Below are 23,705 nucleotides of genomic sequence, written 5' to 3'. Positions count from 1 at the left end.
CCTTTACAACACATATTGGTGCATATATGTTGTTTTTAAATATATAGTGACCCCAAGCACGTTAGCTTGCAGTTCCATACCTCTCCACTAGGCTGCTTCTGCTTTTTCTTTCTTGGTACCTAAGTTTAGAGCAGTGGATCCCAACCTTCAATAGGGGCCACCTGGAGTTTACCGCTTGAGACTAGCACAGCAATTCATTTAAGGATTCGATCACGTGCTTACCTTGCTTGTTGTAGTTATAACTAGTTTTGTAACATTGCCAGGTTGGATTTCTTATTATAAAAATGTGCAGTTTTGCACTTTGGAGTAAAGACCTTGACAAGGTGGCCCTGGTTTTGAAGCTGGTTTAGTTTCATATCTGCCAATAGCTTCCCGAAACTAATTTCTACCCATTTTACTTTCTCTAAAGATTTCTCTTTCTTCAGCCCTGATTGGACTGCTGTCAGTATCATTTTCTACTGGTAATATAAGAATCCCCCGAAAGGCAACTGCCTGGAGATTTTCCACTGGTTCAAGTAACTCCCAATATTAATACACACTTGAAATCGAACAAAACATACCCCTTTCGTAATATCAATAATATATTTCAGATCTATTGCATATACATATCACCTATCAAAAACATCGTATAGCCTACATTACAATCTATGCAATACTGCATACATTAGAACACGCGGGCTTTAAAATAACATGTTAGGAAATGTACAATGCATCATTGTATGTTATACTAACTGTATATTGCACATACTGGAGCTCGTTTCTCTAATTATAGGGTTTATAACATGTATCCGTTTTTTTTTCTAACCAGTGGTTGTAAACTTTGTAATTCAGTACTTCAGAAATGTGCCCATTGTTACAAACGATTCAAAATTGAGTTACTAGTGTATAAAAAGCGCTATAAAAATGCAAATAAATAATTAAATAAATGATTACCAATATAATAGTCACAAATAACATGTGGTCCTGTACACTCCTCAGAGGCACCCTTACTCAGGGGTGCTGAGGGTGAAATGTCAACATCTTTTTTTACACTTGAGTTTTGAGTTCTCGACATTGACTCCCCACGTCCGTATTATCAATAAAATGAACAATAAAGTGGGGGCCCTTTTGTTTTTTGACCTACTAGATTTTTACAAAACACCATAACATTAGTTATCACTAAAACACCAAAGAAACAAAAGCTTCACAACAATGCGACACCGTGCCGCACAGCTCGTTTCACCCAAACGAAATTCATTTTTGCAGCATTACTGTTGTTCCACATCGCCACCGCGTGGAAAGTAGTGGAACTGCTACAACTCGCCCCTCATACAAGTAGCGGGGCAGGGCACTCGCGCTTTCATTCTGACACCTACAGACCCAGAGCAGTGCGGTACAGAGGACGCAGCACAAGGAACAGCACCGCGATTCCAGGCAGACTCCCGAACAAGTCTGCAGGCGGATATTTGTACAATGGCCAATACAACACCTGTCCACGCGACTGCAATGAAGACTTGCGTTTTTCTGCATTTGCTGGTGTTTTTAGCGGAATCTGCGAAGGAGGGCAGCTTATACATGTGGATCGATTCGAACCAAGCCAGAACCCTAATAGGTAAAAGAAAAACTAAGTAAAGTTTTACAACAAAAAGTAAATCAAGAATTAAAAACGAAGAGTTCAGTATATATATATATATATATATATATATATATATATATATATATATATATATATATATATATAATTACTTTGTCGCCTTTACATTTATATAAAAAAAGAGAGTTGAGCTTTTAATATCTCTATACAAATATACTGCACTGTAGTCATCTCTCCTGGGAGTTAACATTTTGTTGCAATATAGCGCTTTGCTTTTTAGTTAATCAGTCAAAATGTGGAATTCAAGATTGGCTTAGCATAAAGTGCCTACTTATATTTAAAATTTGTGAATTATAGAAGGAAGGTTGTGTTTAAAACGTGTGTATCGGGATGCATTTTGACACAATTTTATTTTCTCTTGTGGCACTTCTTTAGCCTCCCAGCCTTCTAATTTCCGAGAGAAATATTTAGCCGATCTAAATATATCTTTTTGTCATTATAGACACCGGTCTAAATGATATTTTTTCTCTATAAACCCCAGCTGAACGGTTATCATTGGATATTTTATAATTACAAATACACTGCAATGCAATTGTTTTTGTTTGTTTGTTTGTTTTTTTCGAACAGGATACTTACACATTTTGTCAATATCGTCTTACACTCGCAGGTTTTGAGGAAGATATTTTAATTGTGTCTGAAGGGAAAATGGCCCCTTTTACTCACGACTTCAGAAAAGCGCAGCAGAGGATGCCAGCTATTCCTGTCAATATTCAGCACATGAATTTCACCTGGCAAGCGACAGGGCAGGTAAGACTAGGCGCCGAACACTAACATATTGACTGCAGGAATGTGCAAGACTGCGGGCTAAAGGGTTATGGGAAAAGAGTCGTGAGGAAAATAAACACCGAAAACTGACACGTTTGAAATGGTATATTTAGAATGTTAAAGTAAACAAAAACATTTTTAGAATAATTACAGGTGATTTAAGAATATTCCTAAAATAGTACATGTATTTAAAAAATAATAATTTAAAATAGTTTCTTAATGTGGCAGCTACTGTACATCTACTAGACCTCTATTGTGATATCTAACTTGATGTTGGGCTCACAAACGTTGAAAAAAAGTTTCAGATTGAAGATGCAGAAGTCATTGAAAAATTAAACTGTAAAAACTGTAAAGTGAACAGCTTCAGCAGTTACTTGAATCCTTAACATATTTATTTGCTTGTTGAGAGGATTGTTACATTAAATAATTTTATTTTACTTTCCCTCCAAATGGTGCAAAATGCATTTGGAGTAAAGAATTTGATAAGGCTGGTCCATCATTTCATCATTTTCCTTGTGTGCATGCGTGTGAGTCAGTGTGTGTCAGTTTGTGTATGTGTGTGAGTCAGTGTGTGTCAGTGTGAGTGTGTGTGTGAGTCAGTGTGAGAGTGTGTGAGTGTGAGTCAGTGTGTGTCAGTGTGAGTGTGTGTGAGTCAGTGTGAGAGTGTGTGGGTGTGTGAGTCAGTGTGAGTGTGTGTCAGTGTGTGTCAGTGTGAGTGTGTGTGTGTGTGTGTCAGTGTCAGTGTGTTTCAGTGTGAGTGAGTCAGTGTGAGTCAGTGTGAGTGTCTCAGTGTGAGTCAGTGTGAGTCAGTGTGAGTCAGTGTGTTTCAGTGTGTTTCAGTGTGTGTGTGGCAGTGTGAGTCAGTGTGAGTGTGTCAGTGTGAGTCAGTGTGAGTGTGTGTGTGAGTCAGTGTTAGTGTGTCAGTGTGAGTCAGTGTGAGTGTGTGTGTGAGTCAGTGTGAGTCAGTGTGAGTCAGTGTGAGTCAGTGTGTTTCAGTGTGAGTGTCAGTGTGTGTGTCCGGGTAGGACATGCCCAGTTGTATCATGTCACCTTATAGAGGAAATACCTTATTTGGTGACCTCAATGCCCCCCCCCCCCCCCCTCCCCCCGAGCTGAATGTGAGGAATATGTTGCTGATGCGAGGGCCTGGTTTATTTATAGAGGTGGTTCTCCTTGGAAATGGAGTACTCTAAATAAAGCTCTTAATATTTTGATTCTCTTCTCCTGTGGTATTTTACATCTTGGTGTTGTAGACATGCCTCCAGGGATCAAAGCCTAATGCTGTAGAGATTCTACTCTATTTAATGCAACAGGCATGTGCCCACCATGTGTTCCATCTGCTGATAGAGAACAACACTGGTACATTTCTCAGGCTTCTGCCAGAAACGACACTTTACCGCTTGGACAGGACGGCTTGCTTGCGGCTGGTGCCAGATTTGCTGCTGTCTTGTGCAACGCTGCATACTGCTTTGCAATAGGGCTGTGCAGAAAGTGCAGGGCCCGTGCTTTCACTTGCAAGAACTGGGTTCAGTCTATAAAGCAAACCCCCTGCAACTTAAAAGGAATCAGGTCTTTATTACAGAAAGTTGTAAAAAACGGACAGGGTAATGTAGGGGAGGCTCGGTCCTGTATGAATCCATTTTATAAATCAAAGGCACTTTTTATAGAAAAAAACATGTTTTTAATGTTCTTTAGTTTAATTTTTTAAAAGGGTTTACTTAAGGGTAATGAGCAAATTTTAAAATGAGCCATAATGTTTAATTGATCATTACAGTAAGTGCAAAAAATTAGATTAATCTTGAAATAAGTTTAGGGTGGAATTCCCTTAAAGAAACAAACCCACTAAGGGTTAAGAGGACATTTGCAATGGTTAGACAGAAAGTACACGAAAACTCCCAGTGTAAAACACCAGGATATTTGGATTAACAATAGGAAACGTACCAGTTTTTGAAAGTTGAGGCAGTGAGTTTATTTTTAATGTACCACTATAAGAAATGTCACAAAACATCTTTGAGAATTACATTTATATATACAGAGCATCAAAAGAAACTTATCACTATTATAACATATTTATTTTTGGAAAAAAATAAGGTATATAAATGATGGGCATTGACGAAATGTTTTTGGTATCTTTTTAATCACTCGATCATTCATCCTTGACCATGACACGCTTCAGTGACTGTGACTGAAGCATATGCACTTAATCACCTAATTACTGAGACACTTGATTGGACACTGGATATGGAGTGAAAATCACAGAAAAAAAACAATATGCCACGTCTGTCAAGAGAGCATCGCCTTTGTGCAATCGGCATGTTGGAGGCTGGACTAGGGCAGCGTACTGCGGCTCGCCGTCTTGGGTGCTCACAGCCAGCAATTTCAAACCTGGCGAGATGGTATAACCAGACACACTCTGTCAATGACAGGCCACAGACTGTGAGACCAAGAGTCACAACACCTGCCCAAGATCGACAGATCATTTTGCAGCATCTTCGTGATGTCAATTGTTAATCAGCACAATAAAAAGTCTCTGCACCTGCTCTAAAAGAGTTTGTCATTTTTCGATCACATCTAGTGAATTTTATCCAAATATAAGTGATATGTTTCTTTTGATGCTCAAATATAAGTGATACATTTCTTTTAATGCTCAAGTATGAGTGATACATTTATTTTGATGCTCAGTATACATAGCTGGATTATGTTATAATTGACCAGATTCATTAAGATTTTGCTCAATTAAAAAGTTTGCACGCAGTACTGTAATGTTGTAAAACGAAATCTCATAATAAAATTGAATACTGTTCTTTTTAATGTAGCTTGCTCACTACTTGCATTCACAGTGTTATTGTGCACAGTGGTATGTTTATGTGTCATATGGCTAACATACAATATGGTTTTGTATCTGATATGGTTCTAATGTGGTTATGTGTCCTCTGCAGCTGTCTTCTCCCCAGTCAACAGTAGCTCTGGGATGTCGATCACAAATATCAAATTCAATGGCATGTCTGTGCTTTCCTCCTGTTGATCTGGCAGTGTATAACTGTTCCCAAAATGAGGCAACATATCCAAGTATGACACAGATTAAAGAATGAAAAACAATTTGACCAACTTTCTGTTCTTTCCAAACAAATCGGCCCCCTTAAAAATCTTGCTTCCTGGGGATCCCTTGAAAGGAACGACTCAACACGTTCAGAAAGAATTAGCAAGAACAGGATCCCCCGGAGGAGCCAGTAGCTGGGATTCGTTTGAGGACTTAACAAGGCTTTTGTTCTACTTTGTTGCTTCGTGGTTCGAATTATACAGAACAGACACACACACACACATATATACTGTATATATATATATATATATATATATATATATATATATATATATATATATATATATATATATATACTGTATATATATATATATATATACACCTGGTGAAGCTTTGTGGGTATGGAATTAATAAAGATCTGGTTTCAGAAGGCCACATGTGTCATGATTGTATTCCCAATGAGATCATAATCTGCAAACCAGCGATGGAGTGTTAGCGGAGGTTTTTGTCTTTCTCTTCTTTGACTTCAAAGCCATCCTCGCAGGCTTAAGAACAAAGACTCCAAAGCATAAAGTGTGGGCAGAGTGATCCCGTATGAGTTATCTGTGCTGATTAGCATTCAGCTGCAGGATTAACCTCCCAGTATGCTGTGAGCTCCCCAGCCCTGGCTCGGTTTTTTTCTCTCGCTTGCTATTTTAATTTTGCTATTTTTTCTTTTACACAGAAAGGCAAACAGCAACTAATCAAGGTGTGGTGCAGCTAATGAAATGAACACGGCTAGTTTCAAACAGCAGCTAATCAAGGTGTGGTGCAGCTAATGAAATGAACACGGCTAGTTTCAAACAGCAGCTAATCAAGGTGTGGTGCAGCTAATGAAATGAACACGGCTAGTTTCAAACAGCAGCTAATCAAGGTGTGGTGCAGCTAATGAAATGAACACGGCTAGTTTCAAACAGCAGCTAATCAAGGTGTGGTGCAGCTAATGAAATGAACACGGCTAGTTTCAGACAGCAGCTAATCAAGGTGTGGTGCAGCTAATGAAATGAACACGGCTAGTTTCAAACAGCAGCTAATCAAGGTGTGGTGCAGCTAATGAAATGAACACGGCTAGTTTCAAACAGCAGCTAATCAAGGTGTGGTGCAGCTAATGAAATGAACACGGCTAGTTTCAAACAGCAGCTAATCAAGGTGTGGTGCAGCTAATGAAATGAACACGGCTAGTTTCAAACAGCAGCTAATCAAGGTGTGGTGCAGCTAATGAAATGAACACGGCTAGTTTCAAACAGCAGCTAATCAAGGTGTGGTGCAGCTAATGAAATGAACACGGCTAGTTTCAAACAGCAGCTAATCAAGGTGTGGTGCAGCTAATGAAATGAACACGGCTAGTTTCAAACAGCAGCTAATCAAGGTGTGGTGCAGCTAATGAAATGAACACGGCTAGTTTCAAACAGCAGCTAATCAAGGTGTGGTGCAGCTAATGAAATGAACACGGCTAGTTTCAGACAGCAGCTAATCAAGGTGTGGTGCAGCTAATGAAATGAACACGGCTAGTTTCAAACAGCAGCTAATCAAGGTGTGGTGCAGCTAATGAAATGAACACGGCTAGTTTCAAACAGCAGCTAATCAAGGTGTGGTGCAGCTAATGAAATGAACACGGCTAGTTTCAAACAGCAGCTAATCAAGGTGTGGTGCAGCTAATGAAATGAACACGGCTAGTTTCAAACAGAGACTGTCAGTCAGTGGCACCTCCTCTCCCACCCATTTACTTCACATGCCTGGAAAGTTAAAACTGAATCAGCTCAATGAGATTATTTGACAAGGGGGTAATTTTCAAAGGGATAGGATATTTTTGCAATATAAAGAGAAAGTGAGGAGGGGAGCTCCAATCTCAGAGTCTAGAAGTGGCAGGATCTTCTCCTTTCCCAGTCAGTGAGTCATCTTGCCTATATGGTTTTGTATTGGTTTTTAAATTTTTTATTAATGTACTTACACTTTTGTGAGCCTCAATTAATGTCTCCATGTTTTCCTCAAGAGAAAATGTGAAATATAAAGGCCATAATAATAATAATAATAATAATAATAATAATAATAATAATAAATAGAAAAAAGCCCACATATACATTTAAAGTATGAATGTATTACGTACAGAGGTAAATAAATAAATATGGCATTTCAAATTGGGGAGAAAATGGGGTAAAAAACAATTAGTGATTCAAAATTAAAAAAAAAAAAAAAAGATAAGAAAAAAAATGAATGTATGTTGGTTTCAACATTATACAAGGAAAAGTGATCTGATAATGTTCCGTACCTGTAAAAGCACACTAATGGATAACGGCTGTGCTGTCATTATTGTGTGTGCTTTTCATAAGCCCTTTATTATTTTTGTGTGTGTGTGTATATATATATATATATATATATATATATATATATATATATAGTTGGTGTAGTTGGAAATTTATAATTTATAGAAATATCTCGAAAACAAATAATAATAGGAAAAATATTTTGAAGCAAAAGTTTTGCATTTGTGGATGAGGAAAGAAAGTTACAAGAAATACCTGTCTACACTTATTTATTTCAGCTTTTTTTTTTTTTGCAAAACTCCTAAATGCTAATTCAAAAGTATTCATACCCTGACAAGGAAAATGAAATTAATAGCTAGTTGAGGCACCTTTAGCAACAATAACTTCTTTTAAATGATTAGGATATTTGTCAATGAGCTGGTTACACTGTTGTACCAGATGTGCTTGGAGGAGATTCTGCGAATTCTTCAGAGGTAACTGCAGTGCTTTAAACTCCCTAGTTTGTAATGGGTCGCCTCCTAGTGGCTGATGAGTTCATAATGCAACAGAGCTTGCTCTTTAGTTGAATGGTGAGATGTTTGTCTTTGAACCGCGAGGTTAGCGGGCCGCGGTTCGCGTCCAGCCCTCGCCTTTCCATTCAGTTCAATGGGCTGGGATGCCACGCCATTATTACATTAAGTTTGAAAGTCACAGAAAATAATACAATTAAATCTAAACAACAACAATAATACACTAGTTACGACAACTCTGTACAAAAACATCACTGCGTTTGCACATAAGACCCGGCACAACAGACACTGTGTTTTTAATTGGTTGTTTATTTCGGTATGTTTCAGGCAGAGTATTTCTATGAGTTCCAGGCATTAAGGTCTCTAGACAAGGATGTGATGGGGGACCCCACTGTCAATGTGCCCCTGCTGGGGATGGTTTCACACAAACCCTCAGGTCAGTATCACATCACTCACACTGTAAACATGTGTAGCACAGCCTGGAGGGATGCTTTATACCCTTTACTTTCCCATATATTTCATCTTGTACCTGTTCAACTTCCTATATTCTGTGTGTTATGCATGATTCTCTAATGGTGTTTCTGCTTAGATCATTATTTACCAGGCTTGCTAACTACCAACTGAATGTGGGGACGTGAGGCAGGGAAGCATAGCAGCGATGCACAGGATTCAGTGAACAAAGCTTTACCTACGAGGCAGGCTTTAGTGTACTGTGCAACACTAATATGGCATTCCCCCAGTCAGCCTTGATAAGTCATTTCAGAAGCATTTTGTGGTGGCATAGTTAGTAAGAATGGTAAATAGTTACATATGCAGAAATAATAACAGGTCACGATAGAGAACATGCATAACTGGATATTACAAGTACAGAAATGATATGATATTGTGCACTGAACTGTAGGATTGTACTGAAAGAAGTTAGTTCTCTTTTGCTGTGAGAAAATGCTGTTCATCAGATTACGACATTAGGGCTGGTTCACGTTAGCATGTGGCTATCCATATAATCTCAATGAGACATATCAAAGCAAGTGAAACACATTGCAGGGGCTTTGTTTCCCCTAATCTCCAGGCAGAAGTATGTATTAGTTCCCTTTGATGTAAAGTCTTTAGGGCATACTGTATTTCTCTGGCTGCTCTATTACCACCTTCGCAAACAGTGGATAGATTAGTGTGGGTTACAAGCAATTAAAACATGCCTGTGACATCAGCCTTTGATGTCCCGCTTGATTAAATCTGTGATTCGCCTGAGATCACATTGCAAAGTGATTACTGGAAGATTACTGTCCCAGATTCCAAAGTGCTGGAACTTCCAGGGGCTTCACTATGAATTGGCAGGGGGGGGGGGGGGGGGGTTACTAACAAATGATGCGGTCACTTACAAATTATGTTATAGGCACGAATACCACCATGGTGTGTTTGAATGCACTGTTCATTCAAATTCTCTAATATTTGTCCCATCTCTGAATATAGTTTGTAACTCAGTGATCTGGCCAGTAGACTGTTATATTCTTATACTCGTTGATCTCAAACTGACCTAGTGGACATTTTTGTACATTAAGCAAAGAAAGAATTACACCCCACATCTTGAAGTAATAAGATAAACTGTTTGCTTGATTCCAGTGGTTCAGATTGGTTTCCCCTGCTTTGGAAATCAGGACGGAGTGGCCGCGTTTGAAGTCACTATTCTTGTAATGGACGCAGAAGGCAACATTATTCTTCGGACTCCCCACAATGCTATTTTCTTTAAAACTTGTCAAAGAGGTAAGCAGAACCCATCAATGAGGTAAACTGTATCTTAAGCGATAAGACCCTGTGAAACATGCCCTACAGTATGGTAAAGTCTGCAGGCAGTGAGCAAGCGGTAAGACCCTGTGAAGCATGCCCTACAGTCTGGTAAAGTCTGCAGGCAGTGAGCAAGCGGTAAGACCCTGTGAAGCATGCCCTATAGTCTGGTAAAGTCTGCAGGCAGTGAGCAAGCTGTAAAAGAATTCAGCATTATTCAAATAAAAATGCAACAAGTGACATACCTCCCCACCATGGCTGTACACACAAGTGACATACCTCCCCACCATGGCTGTACACACAAGTGACATACCTCCCCACCATGGCTGTACACACAAGTGACATACCTCCCCACCATGGCTGTACACACAAGTGACATACCTCCCCACCATGGCTGTACACACAAGTGACATACCTCCCCACCATGGCTGTACACACAGAATCCGAGCCGAAGTAAAGTTTCACATAAATGCAGACAGACAGACAAATGCCTCCATTAATCCTCGAATTATATAACATGTATGGCTCCTCTGTTCACCCCCAGATTCTAAAACTCTCAATAACTTGAAAAGAAATGTCTTCAGCTAGCTTCACTGCAATTGGACAAGCGTCTTGATTGCTGGTAATGCATTGACTGTTGTTATGTTTCTCTCTGCAGGCTTTGTGATTTAAAGATCTCACATGTGGTGATATGGCTCATGAAGTTTGCTGGAGATCACAGAGCGTTGTGTTCTTTAGGCCCTTGAAAAACACTCGTCGGTTTTGCATACCATCCAGTCTCCTACTCTGCCTTAAGCAGAAGTTTCCAATAGGACCTAAATATCCCTCTAATGACAGTAAATACACTGCTCTCCTGGTAATGTAAACCAGCTAACCTCACTTAAGCTTGCCATGGATTCATGTTAGATAAGTTACATTGTGGTTTGTGGTGGAAACCTTCAAGTTGTAATGGCATGCCCGTTAGAGTCACAGAAAGGCATTTGTTAACCCTGTGAGGGATGAATAACCCTGGTGACTCAGTATAGTGGAGGCGCCCACCTTACTGCCTTACTGCACTTGCTGATGCCACACTCGTTCAGGCTACATGGTCAGAACTGCTTGCTCAGACATGGTGAAGCATGTGTAACCTTACTGAATGATGGGACAATGCTACTGCGAGGGCGGCTACAATGTTATGGCACCAGAGTGGGAACATGTCATATTTTCATATGCCAGTGGTATCAAGTAATACGCAATGCCGGTCCATTATTGTACCCCTGTACCACATCAGTACCAGACAGTGTGCTACCATAGCAGGACCCAATCCATTGTGTTGCCATGTCTGTTAATGCAGTGGTCTGCACATGGTCCTTAGGGTTTCTTCAGGGTAATGCAGGCATGCAGGTGTTCTGTATACATGGAAATATGCTTGTAGAATCTAGAATTATGTAACAATCTGCCATTCACTTTCATTGGGATTCCAAGTAAACAGGACATTGTGCAGTTTGGATAAACACATGTCATAAAGAGTCAGGCGACTCTTTAAGTGTGCTGTACTTGTAGACAACAGCCTCCTTGACTACTATTACATCCTGGACTCGGAGAACTGGCTTCTCCTTGTACCCTCCATGTGCCCTAAAGTTCTTCCTTAAAAAGCAGAATAATGGGGCTCCCGAGTGGTGCATCCGGTAAAGGCGCTCCGCACGGAGTGCAGGATGCACTCTATAGCCTGGAGATCGCTGGTCTGAGTCCAGGCTATTCCACTGCTGACCGAGGACGGGAGCTCCCAGGGGGTGGTGCACAATTGTCGGCCAGGGTGTCTTCGGCTCACCGCGCACCAACGACTCCTGTAGACTGACCGGGCACCTGCGGGCTTGCCTGTAGCTGCCCAGAGCTGCGTTGTCCTCCAAAGCTGTAGATCTGGGTTGGCTGCATGGTGGGCCTGCAGAGTGAAAAGAAGCAGTTGGCTGATGGCACACTTCACAGGACAGCGTGTGTTTGTCTTCTCTGCTCCCGAGTCATCACAGGGGTGGTAGCGGTGAGCTGAGCCAATTGGACATTTCAAATTGGGAGAAAAACGGGGTAAAATCAATTGCCGATTACTAAATTAAAAAAAAGCAGAATAATAAATCACTGATTTTTAAAAAGAGTTCAGATTGGTCCGTGTGCTATACTCAGGGTGGTTTAGCACCTTCCTAGTTTTCGGGCCGCGAATGCCGTTATCTATGCATGTGTTGATTTGAATGAGAAGTGGTGGCACTAATGTGATGCAGGTGGGCTCATGTCACTAATGCTGCCTTACGCTGATTGGATACGGCTCTTGTACGCAACGCCCTGATTAGCTAAACAGACTTAGATTTCAATATACAACGTGTGGGTAACGGTTTAGGATTCGGCTCTATAGAGTAATCCCTGCGCAGAGAGTGTTGTTAAGTCGGTGTATCGCTTTACTTCCACTGCTAAAGCAAACCGAGCTCAAGATAAAGTGTCTAATCCTGTGAAAGCCCTCCAGTATCAGTGGAAATGCATGGAGCATGACGTGACCCTGAGCGAAGGCAGTTCTGTTTCATGATGTCATGTGAAGCGAGCCCAGCTGTTCCAGCAAGCCAGCAGGACTGCCTCAACCCACCAGTTACAAATCAGGATTAGCTTCACCGCTATACCAGAGTAATCCCTGTTTCAGAAGGGATATACAACACCGCTAGGAATGAAAAAACTGGGGGATCTGGAGGAGCAACACGATAAACTGAACCAGAGACGCATTTCCAGGGAAACAATGGAAATGCGTTGTGTGAAATGTTCCAGAATATTTTCACAGCAATGTATTTGACATACAGTACTGTGCAAAAGTTTTAGGCAGGTGTGAAAAAATGCTGTAAAGTAAGAATGCTTTCAAAAATAGACATGTTAATAGAGTATATTTATCAATTAACTAAATGCAAAGTGAGTGAACAGAAGAAAAATCTAAATCAAATCCATATTTGGTGTGACCACCCTTTGCCTTCAAAACAGCATCAATTCTTCTAGGTACACTTGCACAAAGTCAGGGATTTTGTAGGCATATAGTCAGGTGTATGATTAAACAATTATACCAAACAGGTGCTAATGATCATCAATTCAATATATAGGTTGAAACACAATCATTAACTGAAACAGAAACAACTGTGTAGGAGGAATAAAACTGGGTGAGGAACAGCCAAACTCAGCTAACAAGGTGAGGTTGCTGAAGACAGTTTACTGTCAAAAGTCATACACCATGGCAAGACTGAGCACAGCAACAAGACACAAGGTAGTTATACTGCATCAGCAAGGTCTCTCCCAGGCAGAAATTTCAAGGCAGGCAGGGGTTTCCAGATGTGCTGTCCAAGCTCTTTTGAAGAAGCAGAAAGAAACGGGCAACATTGAGGACCGTAGACGCAGTGGTCGGCCAAGGAAACTTATTGCAGCAGATGAAAGACACATCATGCTTACTTCCCTTTGCAATCGGAAGATGTCCAGCAGTGCCATCAGCTCAGAATTGGCAGAAAACAGTGGGACCCTGGTACACCCATCTAGTGTCCGGAGAAGTCTGGTCAGAAGTGGCCTTCATGGAAGACTTGCGGCCAAAAAGCCATACCTCCGACGTGGAAACAAGGCCAAGCGACTCAACTATGCACGAAAACACAGGAACTGGGGTGCATAAAAATGGCAGCAGGTGCTCTGGACTGATGAGTCAAAATTTGAAATATTTGGCTGTAGCAGAAGGCAGTTTGTTCGCCGAAGGGCTGGAGAGTGGTACACGAATGAGTGTCTGCAGGCAACAGTGAAGCATGGTGGAGGTTCCTTGCAAGTCTGGGGCTGCATTTCTGCAAATGGAGTTGGGGATTTGGTCAGAATTAATGGTCTCCTCAATGCTGAGAAGTACAGGCAGATACTTATCCATCATGCAGTACCATCAGAGAGGCATCTGATTGGCCCCAAATTTATTCTGCAGCATGACAACGACCCCAAACATACAGCGAAAGTCATTAAGAACTATCTTCAGCGTAAAGAAGAACAAGGAGTCCTAGAAGTGATGGTATGGCCCCCACAGAGCCCTGATCTCAACATCATCGAGTCTGTCTGGGATTACATGAAGAGAGAGAAGCAACTGAGGCTGCCTAAATCCACAGAAGAATTGTGGTTAGTTCTCCAAGATGTCTGGGCCAACCTACCTGCCGAGTTCCTTCAAAAACTGTGTGCAAGTGTACCTAGAAGAATTGATGCTGTTTTGAAGGCAAAGGGTGGTCACACCAAATATTGATTCGATGTAGATTTTTCTTCTGCATTTTGTTAATTGATAAATATAAACTATTAACATGTCTATTTTTGAAAGCAGTCTTACTTTACAGCATTTTTTCATACCTGCCTAAAACTTTTGCACAGTACTGTATATCTGTGAAATGGCTATTGTGACCAGCGGACGTAATTGAAAAGTCCCACGTTTGTAACTGACTGATTGTATTAGGAGTTGCCAGGCTCTTGTTCTGAGAAGTTTGGAGGCGAGACTCTTTGGTAACATTAGAAGACATGTTGTTGCACCATGCAGGAGCGGCTCCTGATAATATCACTCTGTTATTGTCACACTGCGGTTAACACCACTCACATTAATCAGGCATACAGCTCATTTCCACCCCATTGACTAGTATTATTGGCAATGAAGGCGTAACATTCAGAGGGTTAGGGTTAGGGTTATTGTCACACTGCGGTTAGCATTATTGGCAATGAAGGCATAACATTCAGAGGGTTACATTTGAGCTAGTTGCAGGACAGACCTGAAATATTCTGAATAAGGAACAGTGCAATGTGGATGTTTACAGCTTTGAATGTGTTGTACAGTAAATTATACTAATAATTAAATGTTATTAATGAGCAGTCTCTATCTCTCTCTCTCTCTCTCTCTCTCTCTCTCTATCTCTCTCTCTCTCTCTCTCTCTCTCTCTCTCTCTCTCTCTCTCTCTCTCTCGACAGCGAAGTGCCCCGGGGGGTGTCGGAACGCGGGCTTCTGCAATGACAGGCAGGTGTGCGACTGCACAGATGGGTTCTATGGCCCCCATTGTGAGAAAGGTAAAGCAAATGTGTCACAAACTATTAGAACATTACAAGAGTTTCCATGGCTTGCATCTGGATGTCTTTGAAACACGCTAAAGAAAAACAGATGTGGGCTGAGTAATATTATAGTCTAATAGCTGTTATAAAAACACCTGCAGTCTCCAGTAATGTTTGATGTAGGTTTGGATTCAAATCAGAAGTAGTTAGTAATTTGGGGTTTGGTTAAAAATGGACCAAAAAATAAATAAAAACATAGACTGGCCAAGTCTTAACTAGTTGCTTTTGATCAAACTGAATCATTTTTCAATTTAACAGTTTTCCGTTAAGTATATAGTAAACTACAAAGTTGTATGTAATTCAATATGTTAACATAACATTGTTCAGCAGGTTTCATTCGATTTTATGATGTTAATTCTATAGGGGGAGTGCAAAACCTTTGGCTATAGCTGTAGTACAAGTTGAGTATTCAGTTGTGTTCATAGGAAAGTTTGCTAATACCGCTGTACTTCACTGGCTCCAGTAAAACTGCAATGTAAGAGAATATCAGTGCGGAGTGCTGGTGCGTTGTACCACCAGCAACCTGAAAAATACATTGGGCATTGCAAATACAGCTACACAATGATAAGGGGAACAGTGCACAGGGCACTGGAGCTGATAAAGGGTAAAACAGTCAACATTAAGCATGACGTTTCATACATCTTATCTGTTGTGCACTATAATTTGCTATTTATTGCAGTTGTGAAAGAAACACATGTTATAGCTAGTAGCCTAGAATGATTCTAGGTTGAACGCAGCTCTGTTTGCATGTCTTGCTTTTGTGTAGTCTTGCATTCCCTCGGTTATTCACCTGGAGCATGGAGTTTTTCCCACCCCTTCCATTCTTTCGGTCAATAACCAAGCAGCTGCTTCCCATAATGACTGGCATGCTTTCTAGCAAATGACATGCTTCGAAATGAGGTGTAATGACTTAGGAAGTGCGGCAGATTACCTGAAAATAAGGCCCGCTAATGCTAAGTGCAATGCACCGTTGAAACGGAAAGCATGCGATTGACTAATTTCATTTTCCTTTCATTCTGATCCCGCTCCTGCTGTTCTCTCTCTGCCCCAGCTCTCTGTGCTCCCCGGTGTCTGAACGGAGGGCTGTGTGTCAGCCCCGGAGTGTGTATATGTCCTCCAGGTTACTACGGCATCAACTGTGACAAGGGTAAGCACGGATCAGGGAAACTCCTAACCCTAGCCCACACACCATGTGCTATACAGCATATACCAGTATGAGTGCCCAATAGCAAAAATAGGGTATGTTTTATCTGTACAAAACCAGACATTAAAGGGATACTTTGTGTCATTTACATTATAATAATAATAAGGATGTGTGTTCTCTGTCTTTCTCTATTATTGTGTCTGCTTTGATCTTTATTTACTAAGCTTACTAACTATTCCAGCAAACAAAGTCCTTTATCAACCCCTGGCTCTGCTTCTGACTGGGATTTTGGTTGGATTTTTCAATAACTGACTCACAGCTGCCGCAGTTGGGAGGGCACAGAAATTACCGCTGCACATACCCAATGGGCAACATTTAGGAGTCTTTTCAGAAGCACACCATTGGTTGAAAATAACTGGTTTTGTGGGTCTGGTAAATAATGACCCAAGCACAGACCGCAATAGAGAATTACACACACAGTTTCCCTGTCTTCCAGCATTTGTTTTGTGAATGATGCATGTCTGGTTCGATTTGTTTTCAAAGGCTTGTGAAAATCAATCTGTAGAGAATCAGTGGTTCTGCACCACTGATTTTATACAGATTGATTTTCACTAGTGATGTTCTGCACCACTGATTTTATACAGATTGATTTTCACAAGCAATGTTCTGCACCACTGATTCTATACAGATTGATTTTCACAAGCAATGTTCTGCACCACTGATTCTATACAGATTGATTTTCACAAGCGATGTTCTGCACCACTGATTCTATACAGATTGATTTTCACAAGCGATGTTCTGCACCACTGATTCTATACAGATTGATTTTCACAAGCAATGTTCTGCACCACTGATTCTATACAGTGTGATTGTCTTTTCCAGCAAACTGCACCACAGTCTGTCACAACGGTGGGACCTGCTTTCACCCGGGGAAGTGCATCTGCCCTGCAGGGTTCGAGGGCCCTCACTGTGAAATCGGTGAGTACAGCCAGTCCACATTCCACTCTGATAAGCCAGGCTAAAGCACGAGGGTGCTGGGTGACTGCACCTTGTTTTAAGTTCAAAGCGGGTACCTTTCATTCTCTCTTAGAAAGCATTACATTCTCCCCATTTTAGCCGTACTTTAGCCTCTGTAAAACCAGTCAGCTCTAGAACGAGTTGCTTGAAACAATGCTGGAAAAGGCTGCCTGAAAGTTGCCAGGTGTTGTGGGCTTTTAGTCTGTTTTGTGGTCCTCCTCTCACAGTGTTTCATATCAAAGTGGGTCTCACTAATTTACTTGAACTAGCTGAAGAGCACACTTCACTGGCAGCTGTTAAAAACCTGATCAAACATAAAAGCGTTTTCTCAGGTGAGTGAAAATTTTCAGCGGGCCTTTCTGTGTTTATTGTAACTGATACTGGGAATGGTTCGGTGGCGTGATTTAATAAATAAATAAATAAATAAATAAATAAATAAATAAAACTTGTTCCAGACTGCAGACTGATTTATTAGCGCAGTTCTTTCAAAGTAACCGGCCCTTTGTGAGAGACTTCTAATTACACTGCTGCAAATCCTTTCCACAAATATAAGTTTCCCTTTTTACAGAACACAAAAAGGAAAGTGAAATTCAACAAGGTTTTATAGTGTATGTATGTATGTGGGTGTAACTTAATATGCACATTGATAAACACCTCTGTAATTAGAAGTCTCTTCAGATCACTTTTTATTTTACATATTATATTTCATCTTTGTTTCACAATCCCTGCATTAATGTTTCAGGGGTTTCTTTATTGGAAGACACATAAAGAGAGCGGAGACAAAGACTTATATCATTAATATCCATATTGGGCTGCTCTGTTGATATCTAAACCATTTCAGAATGTGATGTACTGCAGTGTAGAGGATTCTACTTATCATTAGAGGCAAGGTTCCAGAATAAGAGTCCATTTCTCATGTGAAAAATGAATATATATCTAAAATACCAGAATACTACGAATACACTTCAAATGTGGAAAATAAGTGGGAAAAGATACTTATTTCAAACATATATTTTGAATCTGTAATTGTTTTATTTTCTGATCATACAAGTGTGGAGAGATAATGCAAAAAGACTTTATAGTTTTAAGTATAAAAAGTTGTCAGTATGTTAACAATGAAAAGAAAAGTGACAGGTATGTTATTTAAACAGTTGTAGCAGCACGTGGGGCTGTATTATGTTATATTCTTCTGAACCCCGCAACCTAATCTTTAAGATACCTCCAGTTCCATTACTTGGGTGTTAGATACTGGTTCTGTAAAGTCAACAGGTGTTGTTTCTCCTTTCAAAAAAACAGGAGTTAAATAAAGACTGGAGTAAACTCTTTGACAATATGGCCCATTATGTATTGCTGATGAAATGTGGACAGCTGGTTTAGCAATTCGTTTAATCATAGTCTGAAGTTACATTTTCGTTGCATACGTTCCTTGATCATACCTCTTAGAACTATTGATTGTGTTAAATATGTGATCGACACAGTTTAATAATCTCCCACAGTCTGTGTGAAGTCCTTAACCATGTTTGGAAGATCAGGTCTTGAGTGTGCGGGTACACTGCAGAGCATTCTCAAATTCAGTCGCACTGAGACGTATTACAGCAGCTTGTTTTCATTTTTTTCTCAGGCAAGTGCCGTCAGCCTTGCAGAAATGGAGGGAAGTGCACTGGGAGAAACAAATGCAAGTGTCCTAAAGGATTCCTGGGGGATCTGTGCTCAAAGGGTAAGCACAGCAAGGACGCAGACTGGGTTAGGTGCTCGTCGAATGTGCAAAAAGTCTGGAATCTCATGCTGTGCCATGCTGCAGTGCTTTCTTTTTTGTTTCACTCTCAATAGGAGATACACTTGCAGGAAAGTTAGCAATAATCCAACTAGGACACTCTTTTAATATTCCGCTGAAGAAATCGGAGCAGATTTACTGTATCAGCAGCCCACAGCATGACAGCAATAGCTGCACAATGGATTTGGAAGTGCTGCAGTGGTCCTGTAATGGAATGCCAGTGTGTGGATGGGATCATACCATTGTGAGCCATTGTGAGCCATTGTAGTGCCACTGCATTGCCATTAGAGGTCAGCTGTTATGGGTATTGCTTTGATACTGTGCAGGGATGACCCCAATGAAATAGGCAGGCAAAACACACCAGCAAATTATGTTACTTAGTTGCTTTTTTTAATGTTTTTATGTTTTTACTTTAAAAAAAAAAAAAAAAAAGTTAATTAAAGACAATAAAAATTTTTTTTTAAATGTGACCCTTTTATGAAGCCAGAGCGAATTTAACATGAGTCCTAGAGATGTGGAAGTAGCAGGTGTTTTAAAATGTCAAGTAAATGTTGCTTTTTAGACAAGCCGTTACCACGGGAGCAGTTTATCCAGTTCACATGGCTCTGTACACAACAACTCGTTAGCTGCAGGCAGCTGGGTTGGGTCACAGTCATCATCTGTAAGAAGAGCTCCCCAAAGAGTGAAACTGATCACATAGAACTGACTGATGCCTACAAGCTTTATATATAATATATATATATATATATATATATATATATATATATATATATATATATATATATATATATATAACACACACACAAACACCCGTGTATCTACAGTCATTTACAGGCATTATTATAACTGGAGTATGAGGGATGTTATTTTAATTTGGTAGGTTTGCCCCCCCTCCACCCCCACCCCATTAGATCTGCTTTAAAAGCTATGCCAAGCTTCCTGAGTCACATAAGCCTCTCTCCCTGTTCCCTTTGCAGCTGTCTGTGACCCGGGCTGTGGGGCGCACGGAACCTGCATGGAACCAAACAAATGCCACTGCAAAGACGGCTGGCATGGAAGACACTGTAACAAAAGTGAGTGAGAAGACAGGTCGAAGGCATCCAGGCTGGCCATTCTTTCCAAGCTTCCTTGGGAAGTGCGTAATCTCCGGAAACCTGATCTCCCTTCGCATTTGTTCTGCCACATCGACCGTACGGAACAGGACATGAAAGAAAATGATTAGTATGACCTCTGGATGTTTAAATTGCTTCTACCCCCGCCCCACTCTAAATTCCACAACTACTGTATGACATTAAAGAGGCACCAGCAATGCTAGCAGTAAAAGCCAGTCATCAAAGATCACAGGCTACCCAGAGAGCTCTTTCAAAAGGAGCCCACAGCTGGCAACATGCTTGCTCGTTTAGCGGAGTTCATTAGCACTATTGCCTTCCTGAGAAGCAATAACATCATCGTCGAAAAAATAAATAAATCAATGAGTGAAGAGTTTGAACAGGCAACAGAGGAGAGAGGACGATCTTAGGCATGCTGATGCATCACTGCCACTTTCTTCAAAACGAAACAAATGAAAAATGAAAGCACCACATAGTGAGGGGTCCTCAACCTCATTGACTGTGGTAATCAGTAGGGTAAATGTGTACAAAAGCAACAGCTAATCTCATTACACCCAATCCGAAAGGTCTGTAAACTAGGAGCATATGATAAAAGCAAATTCAAGGCAGTAAACACTCACTGAGAAAGACTTCTAGTCTAAACATTTTGTCAGAGAATTTGCTAAGTTTCCAGTTGTTGTGTTCAGCATGTAGAGTGTGGCTGTCAGACAGTGTCGCATCAATCACTGGTTCTGTAATCAAAGTTAAAGCCACTGTGATTCCACAATCAATTGAGTCAATTCAAAGCATTGAGTCTCAAGACACAATCTGCCTCATTAACTGAATCGTTTGTCTCGTCGTCACTGACAAACTCCAGCAAGAAGGAAGTTACAGCCACAGCCAGACAACAGCCAAGCAGAGGTTTGTAATTCAGAGTTCAGAGGAAGGGTGCTGGTTTAGCTGGTCCCGTTGGTGCATACAGATTGATTTAAGGTCAATGCTAGAGTACATAAGGCCTTAATGTACTTTAATGAATACGAATACCCCTAGTGTGACATTTAGTAAAGAATGCAATGCAACGTCAACGGCTGCCAATTGCATAGAAGGGTTTTTACGGAATTCCATAAAAAGATGCCATAAATACGCTTTAACATGTATCTGCTCCATGAGGAATGTTGTGGATTATCATGCGGTGCCTTGCACTTTTCTTTTCCTTTTTTTTAGTATCGAAAAAAACGGTGGCACAGCATGGCAGTCTTACAGCCTCTCTTTTGTTTCTGATTATGTCATTCATTTAGGGAACCGAGCCAGTGTAATGAGCGCCCTGAGGCCAACCAGCACCAAGCACAAACTGCACACGCCTTCTCCGAAAGAGGCTGACGAGGGCAAGAACCCACCCGAAACCAATTACATCTTGTGAGCGCACACTTCTGAACTCTCCATTTACTTCTTAGACCCAGTTGCCTTGTGGATCGACTGTATTTCTCTGATTACCATGGTCTGAAGGCCGGGGTTTCTTAACTTTGCTATAAACCACTGACCAGTTAAGAAATGTTCCTTTGTTATTTTTGTTTCATTAATATTGTCAGAATGGTAAGTTATGGAATGACGCCCTGTTGATATTTTATAGATGTGTGTTCCGTTTCTAACTGTTCATTTATCTGTGCAACCATAATGTTTGTTATCCAATATCCGTGGGGCGTGGGGGAAACATTTTGAAAAATTCAAGAGAATTACATATTGTTTTTAAAAACGTACGTGCCATTTGTCACAAACACGAAGCATTTTTTCTGTTTTTTAACAAGTAATGTCATATAACTCAGAATTTAAAACTGTTTGAATAGGACCACATATTACAAAAAATCATTCAGTACCATTTTGTTTCATAATTAAAACCATTCTTTTTTTGATAGGTATTAAAATGTTGCAGGTATTCAACTTTGATCATTCTAACTATCAACCTTAATATTAAAATTAATAATCTGTACAAACTGACAAAATGGCATATTGTGATACTGTATTTAATAGTTTCTGCTACATTATGTCTTGAGAATTTAAGTTGTTGTATTAGTCAGCAGGCCACTCAACAAGTAAACATCCTTGATGTTATTTATTTTTGTGAACCCCATTTCAAACCCTCAAGCCCCCCTTACATAGCGTCGCTGCAAGGGGTTCCAAAAAATAATTTGTGAGGGAACTGAACTTCAAGCATTAGCAAACACAGTGGAGTGCGTAACAAACTTCCCAGTGCTGTCTCCTGATCCCCACATATCCTGTCAACAGATCAACAATTGCTTTGATCTATATTATTCATGCTTCCCAGAGCTTTTAAACTGGGATTCGAAACCAGACAGATACCCATGTATAGGTTAGCTGAAACCAGAAACTATTCATCTGAACACTGAGTACTTTTCTTGGTTTTGTTTCTTACTGTCTGCACGTGCTCAGCATGGCTGCGAGAGAGCGGTTCTTTCTGAATATGGCATTCAGCTAAAGAGTTTGAATAATAATCATCCAAGGAAAGGGTAGTGCAGGGATACAGGAGATGACAATAGTAAGCAATGCATTTGTTTAATAACACTTCAAAGATGCTTGCTTTTATCGCTTCTTTACTAAATATGCCTTTTGAAGTTAATATAACATCATTTTTCAGTTTGGCGTTTCATTTTTTTTTTATATATATAAATATGATTTAATAACTGTTTTTTCCTTTTCGCGAGAACACATTAAACACATTTTAATTCTTGTTACTTTTTAATTGCCATTACAAAATGTTGTATTGAAACTGCATACTATATTGTAAACCAAAAAAAATGCATTTCTTTTATTTTCTTTCATATGTGCGCAATTATGTATTAAAATGAAATGTTGCTATGCCTCATATGTCTGTGCTGTCTTTGCTATGAACGCTTTTAAATCACAAATCATGACCCTGCTGGTGTGTTTTTATTTGTTTGGCAGGGATGGGATAATTCCATCCCTGCAATTTACACCCACACCATTTACACCAGCAGGGCTTCCGCCCCGCCACAACGGAAAATAATATTGTGCAGTGGTGCAGCAGTATTGTATTGGGTTGCTTTGCCCTGTTGATTCCAACACCTGCGTTTCCAGCACTGGTGGCAGTATTCATTCTAAACGTTTTTATAAAACAATTTTCACTTACTTTACAGGATGCCATGTTCCTACTTCCCAAGGTGTTTTTACACAAGCACTTTAACAGGGGAGGCAGACAGATTCAGAGCCAAAGTACACTTGATTACATGTAATTAGTGGCTGGGTTTAATAGGGAGGCAAACAGCTAGACAATTTGCATATTTCTCAAAACATTATTTGTATTCATTGAATGTCATTTTAATTTAAAAAAGATCAACGCCCCAGCCAGGTCTAATTAACGCTGTAAGTATATATTTGTCACTCCAGTCCGACACACCCCAGTGAGTGTTAAGATTCCCAGACATAACAGCATTCCAAAAAACCAAACAAGCTTTTAAAACGAAGTATAAAAAACCAAGCCTGGAACTGAGATGTAAACGCGCACATG

General features: G+C 40.3%; 1 protein-coding gene across 1 annotated transcript; it reads left to right on the top strand.

Moving 5' to 3' along the window:
- The first annotated feature begins 1,287 nt into the window (after positions 1 to 1,287).
- LOC117415357 (wnt inhibitory factor 1-like) lies at positions 1,288 to 23,042 on the top strand. Its single transcript, XM_034025594.3, has 10 exons — positions 1,288 to 1,591; positions 2,241 to 2,380; positions 8,578 to 8,686; positions 9,871 to 10,011; positions 15,001 to 15,096; positions 16,190 to 16,285; positions 17,165 to 17,260; positions 18,921 to 19,016; positions 20,051 to 20,146; positions 21,460 to 23,042. Exons 1-10 carry the CDS (start codon positions 1,453 to 1,455, stop codon positions 21,579 to 21,581), a joined length of 1,131 nt encoding a protein of 376 aa, XP_033881485.3. The 5' UTR covers positions 1,288 to 1,452; the 3' UTR covers positions 21,582 to 23,042.
- The last annotated feature ends 663 nt before the right edge of the window (positions 23,043 to 23,705 follow it).

Source organism: Acipenser ruthenus, chromosome 7 (assembly GCF_902713425.1).
Source record: "Acipenser ruthenus chromosome 7, fAciRut3.2 maternal haplotype, whole genome shotgun sequence".
In the NCBI taxonomy this organism is placed as follows: Eukaryota; Metazoa; Chordata; class Actinopteri; order Acipenseriformes; family Acipenseridae; genus Acipenser; species Acipenser ruthenus.
The sequence above is the reverse complement of the archived record's forward strand: the minus strand, read 5'-3'. Positions and strand labels throughout refer to the sequence as shown.